The sequence below is a fragment of the Heloderma suspectum genome, chromosome 4 (genome assembly GCF_057233095.1).
Source record: "Heloderma suspectum isolate Gila_16-S chromosome 4, 16-S_ref, whole genome shotgun sequence".
NCBI lineage: Eukaryota > Metazoa > Chordata > Lepidosauria > Squamata > Helodermatidae > Heloderma > Heloderma suspectum.
The window spans coordinates 110,024,275-110,040,898 of NC_139461.1; the positions used below are offsets into that span (position 1 = coordinate 110,024,275).

Here is a 16,624-nt window from a genome sequence, read left to right on the forward strand (position 1 = left end):
TAAGAGTTTATCTCCTCTGTGAACTGAGTCAACATGTTGGCTCTCCTCACAACTACCAAAAGCAGAACAATTTATCCAGATTATGCAGACAGAATAATCTGCATAATTTATAGAGATTGCAGCATTCCATTTTCATTTTTATTTATATAATTTGGGTTGCCTGGATGCAGAATTGTGATTCTGAATACACACATCCCTGGCTTTAGTTTTTTGCAGGAATGATATCAGATAAGTGAAAAAAAATATTTATCAGGGAAAGGATCTGTTGTCATGTGGGACCCTTCTTCAGTTATAGAATTAACTTAGATTTTGAAAAGTTCTACATAGGAAGGACCAGTAAAACCACCCCTCAAACAATCACCCACAATTAAAGTCAAATCTCTAGTTTGTCTAAAGCCACTTTCCCCAATCTGGCACCCTTCAAATGTTTTTTTTTTGCTACTTCAATAATTGGTCATGCTGACTGAGGCTGATGGGAGTTGTAGTCTAGAGCATCTGGAGGGGATGTGGTTGGGAAAGACTGGTCTCTGAAAGATATATCGGGCTAGAGCCAAATTAGTCATACTTCGAGTAGACCCATTGGAACGTACGTTGGTCAAGACTAACTGACTTAAGTCACATTTATTTCTGCATGTGATTAAGTCTAGACCCAAACCATTGTAACAAACTCTGAGCTGGAGGAAGGAGAGACCTACATTATGAAGTCTAGTATTTGTGACGGTCTCTGCCCAGACCCCTATGCACACTAGTGAGTAACCAAATGCTGGAAAGGGCCCTAATTCTGTAGCAGGCACCATCAGATAACGCTAGTTTGGTGCCAAAACTTCCGAAGGTAAGAGGCAAGCTAGCTTTTAATTTCCCATTGCTCAGAGTTTTATTCGAAAGCTGGGCTACTTGCTTAGAGTTCATTGCATAGATGGCTTGAGTCATCCAGCTTTGTTTTTGAAAAATGTCGACGCTGCTGCTAAGATGGGATGCTTGTGGCACATTGCAGTCTGAATGATAGGGGCTAATGTGTTAAAGGGAATGATATTAAAGGCAAAAGTGAAGTACTTTGGCCACATCATGAGAAGACGGGATACCCTGGAGATGATACTGATGCTAGGGAAAGTGGAAGGCAAAAGGAAAAGGGGCTGAAAAGGGCAAGATGGATGGATGATATTCTGGAGGTGACGGACTCGACCTTGGGGAAGCTGGGGGTGGCGATGGCCGACAGAAAGCTCTGGCGTGGGCTGGTCCATGAAGTCACGAAGAGTTGGAAGCGACTGACCAAATAAACAATAAACAATGTGGTAAAAGCGTTAAGGCATAGGATATCCTGTCCTAGTTCAGAAACACAGTGTGTATCCACAGAAATGTGTATAAGGAAGAGACATTCAAAGGTTAGTATTGGGCCTGTGAAGGACAGGGCGGGAAATGCAATGTGGCAAGAGGCGCAAGAATCTAGATGCAGCCATAGAATGGCTCATTGCTGACAGACACTTTGTAAAGCTCACTAAACTTGAAGTTAAGCACAGGATGGTCTGTCATAGAGTTCAAAACTTCATATAGAAATTGTTTGTGGCAGTAAATTGACAGTAATTAAGCCACACTAAATTTTACATAATTAAAAAAATGTTCCATTAAGCAAGCAAGTGTAAGCGGCAAGGTCTAGCTACTACTATCCAGTAAGATAAGTGGCAGATCATGTTACATTGTTAATATGAATAGCAGTTTACAGTGGCTGTATTTTAGTGGAAGAAATATCAATATCAATAAACAGATCTCTTAGTAGATAATGTTTTGCGTTCAGTATCCATCGAATGAAAATACATATGGCTTCAAAGGCACACCATTAAAGAATGTCAAAGTAGATATTATACACAAAGGAAGGCCAGGATCTCTTCTTGATCATCCCAGAGTGCAGGACATGGAATAATGGGCTCAAGTTACAGGAAGCCAGATTCTGGCTGAACATCAGGAAAAACGTCCTGACTGTTAGAGCAATACGAGAATGGAACCAATTACCTAGGGAAGTGGTGGGCTCTCCCACACTGGAGGCATTCAAGACCAGGCTGGACAGCCATCTGTCAGGGATGCTTTGACTTGGATTCCTGAGTTGAGCAGGGGGTTGGACTCGATGGCCTTGTAGGCCCCTTCCAACCCTACTATTCTATGATTCTACAATTCTACAGCTATATATGTAGATATGTACCCTGAGGATCCTCAAGTGGAATTATATGCAGGGGGCTACAAATTATGGCTGGACTTGGTAACCAAGCACTGGTTTCCACTAGTCTTCTAGCCAACTGTAAAGTCCAGTCCAGCTATGACAGCACAACACAGTTATATGCATGTATCAACACAGATATTGTCTGATGAATTTGATGAAGGTATTTAACTAGGGATTCATGTAGGTTGATGAACACACAACATTTCTCTTTAACTTTGATTCATTCTATTGCTTTTGACAGTTTTCCCCCTTTCATATTTTTTACTCTTCTTTGTCCCTCACACACAGATATTTGTGTTTTACAGGCAGCCCTGGCTTGAATTGGCTGCTTGAATATTTCTGAGCCTAATTCAAGGTGCTGATTTTAAGTTTAACCTATAAAGCTTTACATGGCTTGGGAATGTAATATCTAATGGAGCACCTCACCTAGTATGAAACTATCCATATACTGAGTCCGTCCTCTGAGTGCCACCTCTAGGAGAAGTTTGGAGTATAGCAACAAGGGAGAGGGCCTTTTTGGTGATGGCCCATCAGTTGTAGAATGCTCTCTCCAGAGTTGGCTCTCCTCAGAGTTGGCTCCCCTACAGGTTTCCTCTATTCCCAGGCATTTGACAGCATATGGGTGTCTTAATTCTGCGGCACGGGTTTTTTTTTTGGGTGGCATGACTGTAATTCTGTGTAGACTTACCTGTGAGTAAGCTCCATTGTACATAGTGGCACTTACTTCTGAGTAAACATTCATAGGTTCAACTTATACATTTGTTTAACAAAGGGTGTTCTTCAGCCAGCTGAAATGCAACCTTTAGCTTTTAATTAGAAATGCAAGCAACCTTAAAAAGATGTTTTATCATATAAACTGCTAACCTTAAGGAAGGACTCCATCAAGGAAAAGGGGAGAGATTCCAGCCCCTGCTTGTTCTTTTCCTCAATCCTGCTTTTATTTCTATTTCTTTATTTTAGTTTAAACCTTCACAGTTCAGGCTGGTGTGTTAGAACTAGAAGTGTTTCCTCAGGGAGAAAACCACACTCCACCCTTCAGTGGCCTCCCAGCCTTGTTTTAAGGCTGGAATTTCTGATTGTTCCAATGATTAACACAGACAGAGAAGATAACTGAAAAAGCATCCTACAAAGTGACTGGCTCAACTACCTGTACCCCCATATCTTTTGAATTTAAGCTAATCTGTCACAAACACTAGTAATACTTGAAAGACTCTCTAAGAGCTTTTTATGAGTTGTGATCACCTCATTCACTTGTCCAAGCAGGAAGGACTTGTCACCCATAATGATCCTAGTGCATGGTTTTGTTGAAGCCTGACCATATAACAGCACCCTTTCCCCCTTAAAATTAGATCATATCTTGTATATATAACAATGGAGAACTATGATTAGCAGTATAGTCTGATTTATAATTATGCGAGAGGTACGTTTGTTTGCTTATTACATTTCTATACTGCCCAATATCCAAAGCTTTCTGGGCGGTTCACAAAAGTTAAAAACATAAAATCCAATAACATGATAAAGCATAATATAAAACTTTTAAAAGTTTAAAATAAAATATCAAATCAAAATAAAATCCAGCAGCAGTGTAAAGATCTAAAAATAGAATGAAAAAGCAACAAAAACTGAAGGACTAAAATACCTGGGAAAATAAAAACAACATAGGCATGCCTTTCTGGGGACAGCATTTCACTACTGAGGTGCCACCACTGAAAAGGCCCTCTGCTTAGTATCCACCTGCCTCATTTCATTTGGCACCAACACCCAGAAAAAGACCTCTGAAGATGATCTTAGGGTCCAGTGAGGTAGGGATGGATGGATATATCCTAACCCACCTCATGCACCGCTCCCTGGACCCCTGCCAGCTGCCCGACCCTACTCGCTATGCAGCTTCCAGGTCCCTCACCAAGCCACCATTTTACACAAAATGGCAGCTTGTTCTTTTTCATAAAAGGCCATTTCACACAAATGGCAACTGTAAAGCAGACCATTTTCGCAATGTCACTGGTGTAAATGGTCTATTTGGACCATTTACGCCTGTAATTTTGTGTAAATGGATGGCTTTATGGCCACCATTTGTGTAAAATGGCCCCTTATGAAAAGGGCAAAGTGCCATTTTGTGGCTTGGCATGTGAGTGGGGATCCCTGCACTTGCCTGACTCAGTGCGCACTAAGTCAGGCAAGCATGGGGATCTGCAGGCACAGACTGGCGTCTGGGGAGCCGAGCTGGCAAGAAAGCACCCGGCCTTGAGCCCCAGCTGGACGCCCACAACATCCCTACAGGCAGGTATATATGTGCAGAGACAATCCTTCAGGTAGCCTGGCTACAAGCTGTTTGGATAGCCACCATGACTAGAAAACATTCTTTGCAACTGTAAATTCTGCCAGTTGTTTGGCAGTTCTTAGAACTTGGCATATAGCATGTAGAGACGTGACTGGGATTCTGTCATGGAATAGAATAATAGAATCATAGGGTTGGAAGGGGCCTACTACAAGACTATCAAGTCCAACCCCCTGCTTAATGCAGGAACACTGATTCCCAGGCAGTCTCTCATCCAAATACTAACCAGGGCTGACCCTGCTTAGCTTCTGAGATCAGATGAGATTGGGTGCATCTAGCCCTTGTTTTCATGCAAACTACCTATATTCTCTCAGAGTGTTCCGAATTTTACTTTAGTCCCATATTTAGAGGGAAAATTTTAATTAACCTGATCATGTCTCACTCGAAATGGCTAATTTCCTAGGTAGTAGTAGTGAATGTACTGTATCCAGACCACCATCACAGTGGGCCCCCCAAAACATTCACTTTACTTCAAAACAATTTACCCTGTATCAGAATCTACTTCCATTCATTACACTACACTGGTTCTTTAGATACAAACGTTGTGTGTGTGTGTGTGTGTGTGTGTTTGCTGGAATGCTCAAGATGCAAAAAAGAAAAGAAAAGGCTATTGTGGTATCTCCCACATGTGCAAGTCTTTGATTGCACATAAGAGATTTCAAAGCCATTTGGCACACCTGTTGAAAGATGTGAATTTCATGTGCTACTACAGCATTTGGGGCAACACTACTTCAAGGCTAAATGCTGGTTGATTGGTTTTAATGTGGATCTTGTATAAGATTTTTAAACAATTGTAATGGTTATGGGCACAGCCTTGAAAGTCCTTGTTGGGCAGAAAGGTGGCACATAAATAAATAAATAAATAAGCAAGCAAGCAAGCAAGCAAGCAGTAGTGAAGGTGCCCCCTCCTCCTTTTAGGATACACAGTGAAGGATGGTTATTAGATACACTCCAAAGGATCCAGAATGATGAGGCCACTTTCTTTGTTCCATTCGACCTGGAAATATCTAATCAAGAGTTGAGCTACATTGTGAAAAAAGCAGAACAATGGAGAGGAATCAGTGGTGAAAGACGAAAGGTGAGTAGAATCTACCAAAGAGTTTTGCAACATGTTGGTTCAGTGGTGTGTTTCACTTCTTCTTTTCTTCCATGGATTTAGCGTATAAGAAAGTTGATTTACTTTTGAATAATGCCATTCATGTTATAACAAAAATATTTGATTCTTGTGAATCACTGGTTGATGTAAGCAGAGCATGCAAACTACAAATGTTCTTGAAGCAGTTAAGGAGTTCGCAAGTACAATCTATTCCAGCAAGATTTCCCATGATTTTTTCTCAGAATTTGCATTTGCAAAGAATATTTTTCTAGTCATGTCACTTCATGTTGGCCATCCAAACAGCTTGGGGCCAGGTTAACTGAAGGGCTGTTTCCTCCCATACAAACTTCCCCAGACCCTAAGATCATCTTCAAATAGGGATGGTGTAGGAGCCTGATTTCATCCGGGAATCTGGTGGAACCCTCCCTGCCCACACCCCCAAGCCCCACTCGCTGAGACCCTACCCCAGCTCACCCCCTGCCTGCACTTGGGGAGTGGCCCACACTCACCCTGGTGGTCTTGTTGAACTCTGTGGTCGCCATTTCTGGAAAAATAAAATGGCAATCACAAAAATATGCATATTTGCGTATGTGTGAAAATGCACATTTTTGCGATCACCACTTTATTTTTCAAAAAAATGGTGACCACGGAGCTTGATGAGGCTGCCGGGGTGAGTGCAGGCTGCTGGCCAAGTGCGGGAGGGGCTTGAGCATGGTCCGGGGACTGGTGAGCGGGGGCAGGGGCTGGGCAGGTGCCTGGAGAACCTGGATGGGGTGGGTTCACACATCCCTATCTTCAGAGGCCTTTCTCTGGGTGACACTGACAACTGAAGACAGGCAGGTGGCTACAAAGCAGATGGCCTTTTCAGTGGTGTCATTCCAGTTGAGGAATGCCAGAGAGGCTTGCCTGGTGCCTATTTTGTCATCTTTTTGGTGGCAGGTGAAGATCGTTTTATATTCCCAGGCATTTTAGTCCTTTAGTTTTTGTTGTTATGTCATTCTATTTTTAGATCCTTACATTGCTGCTGGGTTTTATATTGTAGTTTTAAACCTTTAAGACCTTTATATTGTGCTTTATCATGTTATTTAATTTTATGATTTTACTTTTGTGAACTGCCTGGAGAGCTTCAGCTATTGGACAGTATAGAAATGTAATAATCAAACATGTTGTTGTTGTTGTTCAGTCGTTCAGTCGTGTCCGACTCCTCGTGACCCCATGGACCATAGCACGCCAGGCCTTCCTGTCCTGCGCTCTCTCCCGGAGCGTGCTCAAGTTCATATTCATTGCATCCGTGATGCTATCTAGCCATCTCATCCTCTGCCGTCCCCTTCTCCTTTTGCCTTCAGTCTTTCCCAGCATCAGGGTCTTTTCCAGGGAGTTTTCTCTTCGCATTAGGTGGCCAAAATATTTGACCTTCAGCTTCATTATCTGTCCTTCCAATGAGCACTCAGGGTGGATTTCCTTGAGGATGGACTGATTTGACCTCCTTGCAGTCCAGGGGACTCATAAGAGTCTTCTCCAGCACCACAGTTCGAAAGCATCAATTCTTCGGCGCTCAGCCTTCCTTATAGTCCAGCTCTCACAGCCATACATTACTACTGGGAAAACCATAGCTTTGATTAGACGGACCTTTGTCGGCAAGGTGATGTCTCTGCTTCTTACTATGCTGTCTAGGTTGGCCATAGCTTTCCTCCCAAGGAGCAAGCGTCTTTTAATTTCATGGCTACAGTCACCGTCTGCGGTGATCTTGGAGCCCAAGAAAGTAAAATCTGTCACTGCTGCCATTTCTTCCCCTTCTATATGCCAGGAAGTGATGGGGCCACATGCCATGATCTTAGTTTTTTTAATGTTGAGTTTCAAACCAGCTTTTGCACTCTCCTCTTTCACCCTCAACAAGAGGCTCTTTAGATCCTCTTTGCTTTCTGCCATTAGGGTGGTATCGTCTGCATATCGGAGGTTGTTGATAATTCTCCCAGCAATCTTAATTCCGACCTCTGATTCATCCAACCCGGCATTTCTCATGATGTACTCTGCATATAAGTTAAATAAGCAGGGTGACAATATGCAGCCTTGTCGTACTCCTTTCCCAATTTTGAACCAATCGGTTGTTCCATGTCTGGTTCTTACTGTTGCTTCTTGACCCTCGTACAGGTTTCTCAGGAGACAGGTAAGGTGGTCTGGTACTCCCATCACTAATAATCAAACATACCGCCCATATAATTATAAATCAGGCTATACTGCTAATAATGTAAAAAATTCTCCATTGTTGTATATGGAAGATATGATCTAGTTTAAGGGAGAAAAGGTGCAGTTATATCATATGATGAGGCTTTGACAAAACCACTTTCTGGGGTCATTATGGGTGACAAGGCCTCCCTACTTGGATAAATGAATGAAGTGGTCACAACAACGGATGTACAAATTATGTAAAATCCATCCCGTCTGTGTTTCTTTGATTGTCAGGTGCCTTTCGTTCCTTCTTCCTTCCATCGACAGAATCAGATTTTTTGGTTTCCAAATTTGCCAAATTTGAACATGCAAAAATATGCAGATATTCCCCCCCCCCCATGTGCAATTTCATGCTTTAGCCTATGGGGGAAATATGCATTTTGGTGGGTTGTTTTTTTTTCCATTTTGTGTATTTTTCTATAACAAAATTTGGCAAAATTCAGGAAAATTAGAAAACTGGTCCACCAATCTTCAGAATTTGCCCAACAGGGAAAAAACCGGTCCCATGAGGAATCCATGGGTCAGATTCATGAAAATCCAAACTCATTTGGTTCTATTGCAGATTTCTCTGACATCCCTAATCACAACTTGTAAAAAAGCTCTTAGAGAATTTTTCAAGTATTACTACTGTTTAGCTCAAATTCAAAAGATTTAGAGATATAGGAAGCTAAGCTAGTCACTCTGTAGAATGCTTGTTCAGTTCTCTTTTCTGTGTTATCAGCTGGACAATCAGAAATTCCAGCTTTAAAACAAGGCTGGGAGGGCACTGAAGGGTGGAGCTTACTTCTGCCATAGGCAACTGGGCTGACCTAATTGAGCTTTTCCCACATTCTCTGGAATTTGTCAGAGATCCACACCTGTAGGTGGGCATCAGAGTGTCCACCAAACTGGCTTTGATATCTGCTGGTCATGAAGCAGCAGCCATTTATCAGGAATCAGGATAGGGGAGATGAAGCAAAATAGTAAGCAGCTCAAGAAGGCCAGCTCATGGGTCATTCAAAGCTATTAAGACAGCCTACCAAGGCCTGTGGTTTTTGGTAGTGCTGTGCCAAAAATTTCTCCCACATTTTTTTCGACCATTCTCATTCAGTTTGATAGAAGAGAAATTGCTTTTGAAAAGAAATTCAATACTGAAGAAATTTCAGAGACATTCTGAAGGGTTGGGTTTGGGTTTCTTGGGCTTACCTTACTTAGGAGGTGGCCGAGGAATGAGCACAAGTGTCCTGGTTTTCATTGTACAATCATCTCTCTGGCAGCTCCCTACACTTCAATTGAAGACTAGTGGATGGCATCATGATCTAATTCCTCCCTTAGGGCTTTTTCAGATCAGGAAGTGCAGGCAGCCTGGGAGGGCTAGCTGTGATTAGATAAGCTCAAAAACACCACCAAAAGAAATTATAGACTGTCCTGAGAATGAGGCAGAACAATGGAAGCCCCTTTCATGGGGGAAGAAAGCATTCTGGAAATTGGAGGACAGATTTTGGCAAAGCACTAACTCCACCTCACCCCTGGAGCTTGACACAACACTACCCCCCGCCACCTCACACCTCCACTGTAGTGGATGCAAAATGGGGGCCAGCCTGCCAACAAAACTTATGCTGTTGCAGCACGAAAACCCCCCCCCCCAACCCTTACCAAAAATGAAAGAAGTTGTGCTACAAGCCCTGCCAATGGGGAGCCCTACCTGGGAGAAACTGTTGAGAATTTCTCCTTCCCCTGTAGAAATTCAGTGAAATTTTCTCCCAGATTTCTCTGCCCAAAAATAAGGTCAAGAATTTTGAGAGGCCATTTGCCCACCGCTTCTAGTTTTTAGGGAATTTCCCCAAATACCTTCAAGGTCTGGTGTGCCTGGTGGGGCAGGGGGGCTCTTTCACAATTGGGCTGGTGATTATGGAGGCAGGGAAAGTAAAGAAGAAGGAAAGGTGGGGTTCTGTTTAGTAAAACAGCAGCACTGAAGCAAAATTTGAACATCAGATCTGTAAAGCTTAATCTGAGAAAGATCAGCAGTTTGTATAAATACATAGTCTCGCTTGTCACTGCTATAAACATCTGGTGCTGTTCTAATTATTTTCCAGTTTCTTCCTTGGTTTTTTTGACCCCAGAAGGAAAAATAAAAAGATGTACATGCCGATGGAATGAATAGGCAGTTACTCTACACTTAGCCTTTTGGGAAGTGATTAGTGCTTAAAATTCTCCTCAAAATTCTCCTTTGTGAATTTTGGTGCTGAATATTCTCTAGACACTCTTGTTGTCAAACGTCCTCATTCACATGGATGTGCAACTCATGGGTGTACATGTGTAACAACTAATACAGGCCTTGGGACGCCTTTAACCAAAAGTGTGATGTATGCTGGATGTATGCACTACACTCTTCAAATGGGAGAGTGCCTACTTCTAAAATGGGAAAGTTAGCCCAAACACTTGTTAAAACTATAGGACTGCATTGTATGTCCTCTTGAAAGGCAACCTGAGCCTTGCAGAGGAGGCATGCAGATGTTTTAAATAAATAAATAGGGATAGTTGGAGGGTATATTATGATAGGGCTGTAAAACATCATATCAGGTTAGTTGTGTATTGTGCTGCCTGTTTAGTAATATTTGAGTAGTATGAATAGGGTTTTTTTTTAAAAATGAATACATATGCAAAGATTCTGTTTATTTCCTTATTTATTCATATATGCCTCCTTTTGATATAATATCCAAGGTAGCATGCAACAAAAATGCAGTGTAGTGGTTAGAGTATTGGACTGGGACTTGGAAGATCCAGGTTCTAAACCCCACTCAGGCCATGGAAGCTCACTGGGTGACTTTGGGCCAGTCGCTGACTTTCAGCATAAGCTACCTCACAGGGTTGTTGTGAGGATAAAATGGAGAGGAGGAGGAGGATCATGCAAACCACCCGGAGTTCCTGAAGGGGAAAAAAGGTGGGATGGGATATGAACGCAGGAATAAAAATATTTTTAATCAGTAATAGCAGGATAAATGAATACAATCCCATGTCCAGACCATGTAAGGCATAACCCAGTGCAGGGGTAGGCAACAGTTTTGGGGTGGAGGGCTGAATGATGCCCAACTGGCCCTTTATGGGCCAGATGATGTCAGGTGCATGGCCACTCCCCTGATGGCAGGGGGCATGGCCCCTGACATCAGAGTGGGGCCATGCCCCCTGACATCCAGTCCCCCCCATCCAAAGAGCTGAGTGGAACTCCACCCACTGCTTTGGCCAGACACCAGCTTTGCTGTGTGTGGGTTTTCCCTGGTTGAGGAAAGCATGGGCACAGCAAAGCCACCCAACTGAGTCTTCACATGCACAGCATCCTCCCCAATGGGGAAAAGTGCCACATTACGTGGGCAAAGCCACTGTGACTGAGTCACTAGTTGGAGTCCTCCAGCTGCTGGCTCAGTCGGGGCAGCTTTGCTGTGTGTGAGTTTTCTCCAATGGTTTAATATCAGCAGAATAAAACAGTCCCAGGTAGGGATGTGTGACACTGGGAATTCCATCCCATTTAAGCTTGATGGGATTCCACAGTGTTACTGTTCCAGTAAGCAGTGGTTGATGGTAGGGGTTTTTTTCCCGATTCTGAAAACATTTTGCACATTTTTTTCAGGTTCTGCCATTTGCACAAATTACAATTTGGGATCTTGAAATGTGCACAAATGGTGTTGTAATTTTTAAAAAATATTTATAATTGATGATGTTACAAAAGTACACCTGATTGCAAGTCTGCCTGTCCACTATGTAGCTCCACAGAGGCATATTCCCTTCTAGTCAATATTCTTGTCAGTTTCATCTTCTCCACACACTACTTCATTTAGCCCAACAGAGCCATATTTCATACTTGTCAAAGAACTTGTTAATTTCATCCTCCATTTGGGAATTTCCCAAATGCAGGGGTCGGGAAAATTGACAAGTTCTTTGAGAAGTATGGAATATGGTTCTGCTAGACTAACCCAAGTAGTTTGTGGAAATGATGAAACTGACAAGAGGGGAACATGCCTCTGCAGGGCTACATAGTGGACAGGTGGACTTGTGATCATGTGTACTTGCACAAGATTACCATTTCTTAAAAAAAATGACAACATTTGCACAAATTTCAAGATCCCTCCAAATTACACAAATTGGCACAATTTTTTTTAAAACATGGAATCCGTATTTTGGCTCGACTCGTTACAAATCGAGTCAGCACCAAGGCGTGGGGGGGATGAAATCTACAGGGCCGAACCAGAAAAACCCACTGCATTTTCACCCCCCAGACAAAATCCTCCTACATCCTAGTCCTAGGATCATTTAAAATCTGACAGGATAAGAACATCTTTAGAGTTCTCTTGAAAACCAGTGGAGGAGGGGCCATACATATCTCACTGGAAAGAGAATTCCAAAGTGACAGGGCCACTACTGTGAAAAGGTCCTAACGCTGATACTGTTGTTGAGGGATCAGAGAGACGGGCCTCAGATGCCAGTTGCAGGTTGATACGAGCGCATTAAAAATGGCCTCATAATGGCATACTTTAGAATATGTTTAATTTCATTTTATTAAATTGATAAATGCAGCAGTCAAGGATACATTTGCAGTATAATTAAAATTTAAGGCTTTTCTATTTTATAATTTTTACATTGTATTGTTCAGACAAGCCATTTGTCATTGGTGGAAAGACAGCCATACCATAATTTTTGAAAGTATTTGTAGCCATCCATCTAATAGGAAAAAGGTCACTTTCTGTAGACAAGAATCACTCTATTAAAGTAATTTGCCAACATGCAAATGTTGTCATTTTCCCGTCATTAAGTATTTATCACAGATTATATATATATATATATATATATATATATAGGCAGCTGGAAGTAATATTTTGCAACTCTAATGTTTTTGCATCCTTAATTATTAAGATAGCATAAGGTTGATATGATTAGGTCAGGATGTAGTGTTTTTCATTAAACCACACTGTAGAAGTTGTATTCTTGGTTTACCCTTGCAATTAAATAATGGGAAAATGAATTTCATATTATTGACCCAATTATTCCCCCATGGAAAAGTATACATTTAATAAATTTGTGCCTTAGGACGTTCATTAGCAACAATGGGATAATCATATTTTGAAGTACACAGATTGCATGTTCACAAATGTATTTATCTTATAATTGCTGGAGAATGAGATGAATATTGAATGTGGCCTCAGAGCCTTTCCAAATTCAATCACTTAGTCACTCATTCACTGTGATGTAGGGCATGGGGTGATCAGGGATATATATGACATCCACGTTTCAGCATGCCCTAACTATGACATTTAACCTTCCAGTCACATATTACCTTGCCATGAGAAGCTTCCAAATGGCTATAGTTCCCAAGGCTGCCCACAGGCATCATCACCTAGAGCAAAGGTAGTCAACGTGGTGGCTGTGGGAACAAAAATGCCCCCAAATGCCTTCCTTGGTGACCATTGAGAACCCTACTCTTCCCAATTTTATGTGAAAACTATTTTTATATTTTCTTACTGATAACTGAGATGCTTCAACGCAAAGTGAGAGCCTCTAGCCGCTGACATCTTGATTTTCCATGAATGCCCCTGGGCAGGTTACCTGTGCTTTGTGATGAGCCACGCCCACCCATGGCAGCCATTTTATGGTTGTGCTCAGGACAGTTTCTCAAATGTCCAAATAGGCCCACAGGCCTCAAAGGTTGCTTACCCTAACCTTCCATCCTTCTCACCCTGTGGCTGGTCAAGGGCAGACCAGATGTTGCTACTGCTACCATTCGCTCATTCTTTCTCACACAGCAGCGCAGCTGGGGATTTACAGGAATTTTGTTTCTGTTCATCTAAAATCAGAAGTTGCCCGGTTTGCACACCCAAACACAAATGCTAAAGTGAGTGCAAAGCCTGCACATCCCCGAGCTTGCTAGACTCGTTCACAAAATGTGTACTTTAGGAAAATGCACACTGTTAAAAATACACATTTTGGGAAAATGTGCATTTTCCTGTTTTAGTCAATGCAGGGGGTAGGGGTGCAAGTATGCATTTGGGTGTGCACTTTAAAAAACTGTGTACCCAAATGTGTACTTTTCCTGTTCCAAATAGGTATGGGAGCTCACAATGGGGAACAGGTATGAGGCAGACTGCACTTTGAGGTGGAATGTTATTTCACTGTAGGAATAGACTCTAACCACTAAGAGCTGCCACTAAGTATAGTCTGAAAATGCTCCTGTGAGAATTTCCAGCCAGATTTTAAGGATGTTTCTGGGTGAAAGTAAGGAGGTGAAATTGGCCCATCCATTTTGCTGCCCCACAACCTGTTTCATGGCAATGGTGGTAGCACTTTTCCTGGTGGCTGTCAGTTTTCTTCCCCATGATGTCCCTCCAAATGATGCTACATAATCAGAGAGCATTGTTCCAAGAGGTTGTCAGCATGTGTTCTCATCTGCACATAGGGATGTGTGAACACACCCCGGCTCAGGTTCTCTGGGCGCCCGCTGAAGCACCAACCTGTTTCCCCCCCCCCAAATAATGCCTCTAGTGCATGTATTAAGCTTTCCCCACCCCAAACTGTGCATATTTAAATATGCACATTTTCAAGTCCCTTTTTCCATTTAAAAAAAAGGTGGCAAAATGGTGGGTGCTCGCTGGACAGGTCACGGTGAGTCTGGGAGAGTGTGAGCAGGTGTGAGCAAGGGCAGGGGCTCGACAGGCATGGCCTGAGGATTGCAGGTAGGATGGTGGTAGGTGAGGGGTGATGGACTCCCAGACCCAGTTGGGCATCCGCAATATCCCTATCTGCAAATATCCAATGTATACCCTTTCTAGTTTTGAAATAACCTAGATTTGATTATTTTCTCTGGCTCTGGTCTCATTGCTAATGCCTCATCTCAGAGATCCCAATTTCAGGTCTATTCCTTCTAGGGATGGTGGAGGATTCTGCCATGGACTCCAATGAGGCTGGATTCTAAAGAATCCGCCCCCCCGGAGTCTGTGGCAGAACGGAACACTTACCTCCACCTCCCTACAGAATCCTCTTCGGACGGCTCCTCCGGCTCCAGACTCCCAGCAACATGGCCGCCGTGACTTATCGCTGGCTGAAGGGAGGGACTGACTGTAGATGCAAATGGTGTCCAGGACACCATTTGCGGCTGTAAAGGACTTAGTTTAAGGTAAATGCAGCCATAAATGCATAAATGCATTTATGCATAAATGCAGCCATTTGCATCTGTGCTTTTCATTCACGCGATAGGCTACGCAAATATTTACCTAGCCTATCATGTAAAACAGGGACGCAAATGGCGTCCAGGATGCTATTTGTGTCCGCAGTCAGTCCAGTCCCCTTTAGCCAGCGATATGGCATAGTGGCCATATCGCTGGGACTTCAGAGCTGGCCGGCGGCTCTGCGGAATCGCTGCGGAGTGGAGCCAGCTGAAGAGGATTCTGGGGGAGGAATGGATCGCCTCTCCCCTGTAGGCGGATTCCCCACGGACCGGAAGGTAGGGAATCCGCCCATCCCTAATTCCTTCTTTTCCCTACCCGACGTACCCATTCATGCTGCTGGCTCTAGGCTCCAGACCCTTGACATGTGTCACTTGAGTATTGCAACCTCATCTGCAAGCTACCAGAAGGGGGCAGTGTTGCAGTTAGCTCATGGGAATTTTGACCACAGCTAGCCCTAGGATCTCTATAGCCTACCCTGTGGTTTCTTGTGATGTCTTCCTTTTGCTCCTCCCCTTCCTTCCCACCCTTTCCCTGTCTCTGACTTCCACCATTGCCTGGAGCACATGTTTTTGCTGTCTCCCTCCAGTGCAATGGCACACAAAAAGGACTGAGCAAACTCTTTTGAAACTCTATGCTGTACCTGCATGGTATTGGTATATGAAAGAATATACTGTTTTCTTTTTCTTCATGAAAGAAGGGTGTGGTCTCCGTTATTGTTCTAAGTTAGGCTGTGTGCATGTGGGACTGGTAAATGCTCATTCTGTTTTGCCCCTTTTGTTTCTCTCTCTCTCTCTCTCTGCTAATTGCCTTTCTAACGGGAGGCTTCATTACTAAATAATCCCATCAGTTAGGAATGTGCCTTGGGTGGCCTCTACATATCCCAGAGATCCCATGCCCATTGCAGATCAGTGGAAACTCCATCTGTTGTGTACACCAAAAAAGGGCAGCCTATGTGCATCTGCCTTATTGCTCTGTATGACCAAGCTTTTATTTTATTTGACATATCTTACCAGGACAATGTAGAAGTTTCAAGCGTCAAGGTCTTAGGGGTATACTTAAAATGGTAGCAAGGTCAGAAGAACTGGTGGGCTCCCAATTGCTGCCTGGTGGCAACCATTTCCCCTCAAAATGCCTCAGGGGATTATGGGAAATCCATTTTATTATCTATAGTATCAGGGACTAGAACTAAAAATTCTTAGGAGAATAAAAATAAAGGTAGAAGGCGCTGAGCTAATTGCTTCATACATACAGCCCAATCCTAAGTATGTTTACTCAGAAATAAGTCCCAGTGAGTTCCTTGGAGTTCCTAGCAAGTTTTCTTATTTCATTTATTTGGGAGGGACAGCAGCCAATAAAAACAATTAAAAATGAATGAATTTAAAAATATTACCATTGCAATTAAAAACACAAATTCTTTATTTATGCAGAATTTCAAACTCAATTTCTTTGAAGAACCTTCTAAAATAGGGATTGAGCATTGCTTCCACAAAGATAACATGAAGTTTGCTTTTGCAAATGAGACTGATTCATGGCAAAATTAATTTTAATGGGACTTT

The 16,624-nt window shown here is 42.8% G+C and overlaps 1 protein-coding gene across 2 annotated transcripts in view; it reads left to right on the forward strand.

Moving 5' to 3' along the window:
* LOC146347279 (uncharacterized) overlaps positions 1-16,624 on the forward strand; it is a 275,533-nt gene that overhangs the window by 208,223 nt on the left and 50,686 nt on the right. For both annotated transcript variants that reach the window (XM_084848122.1, XM_084848121.1), the window contains exon 21: positions 5,469-5,628. In XM_084848122.1, coding sequence (XP_084704248.1) covers positions 5,469-5,628 — 160 coding nt within the window. The remainder of the gene's footprint in view (positions 1-5,468; positions 5,629-16,624) is intronic.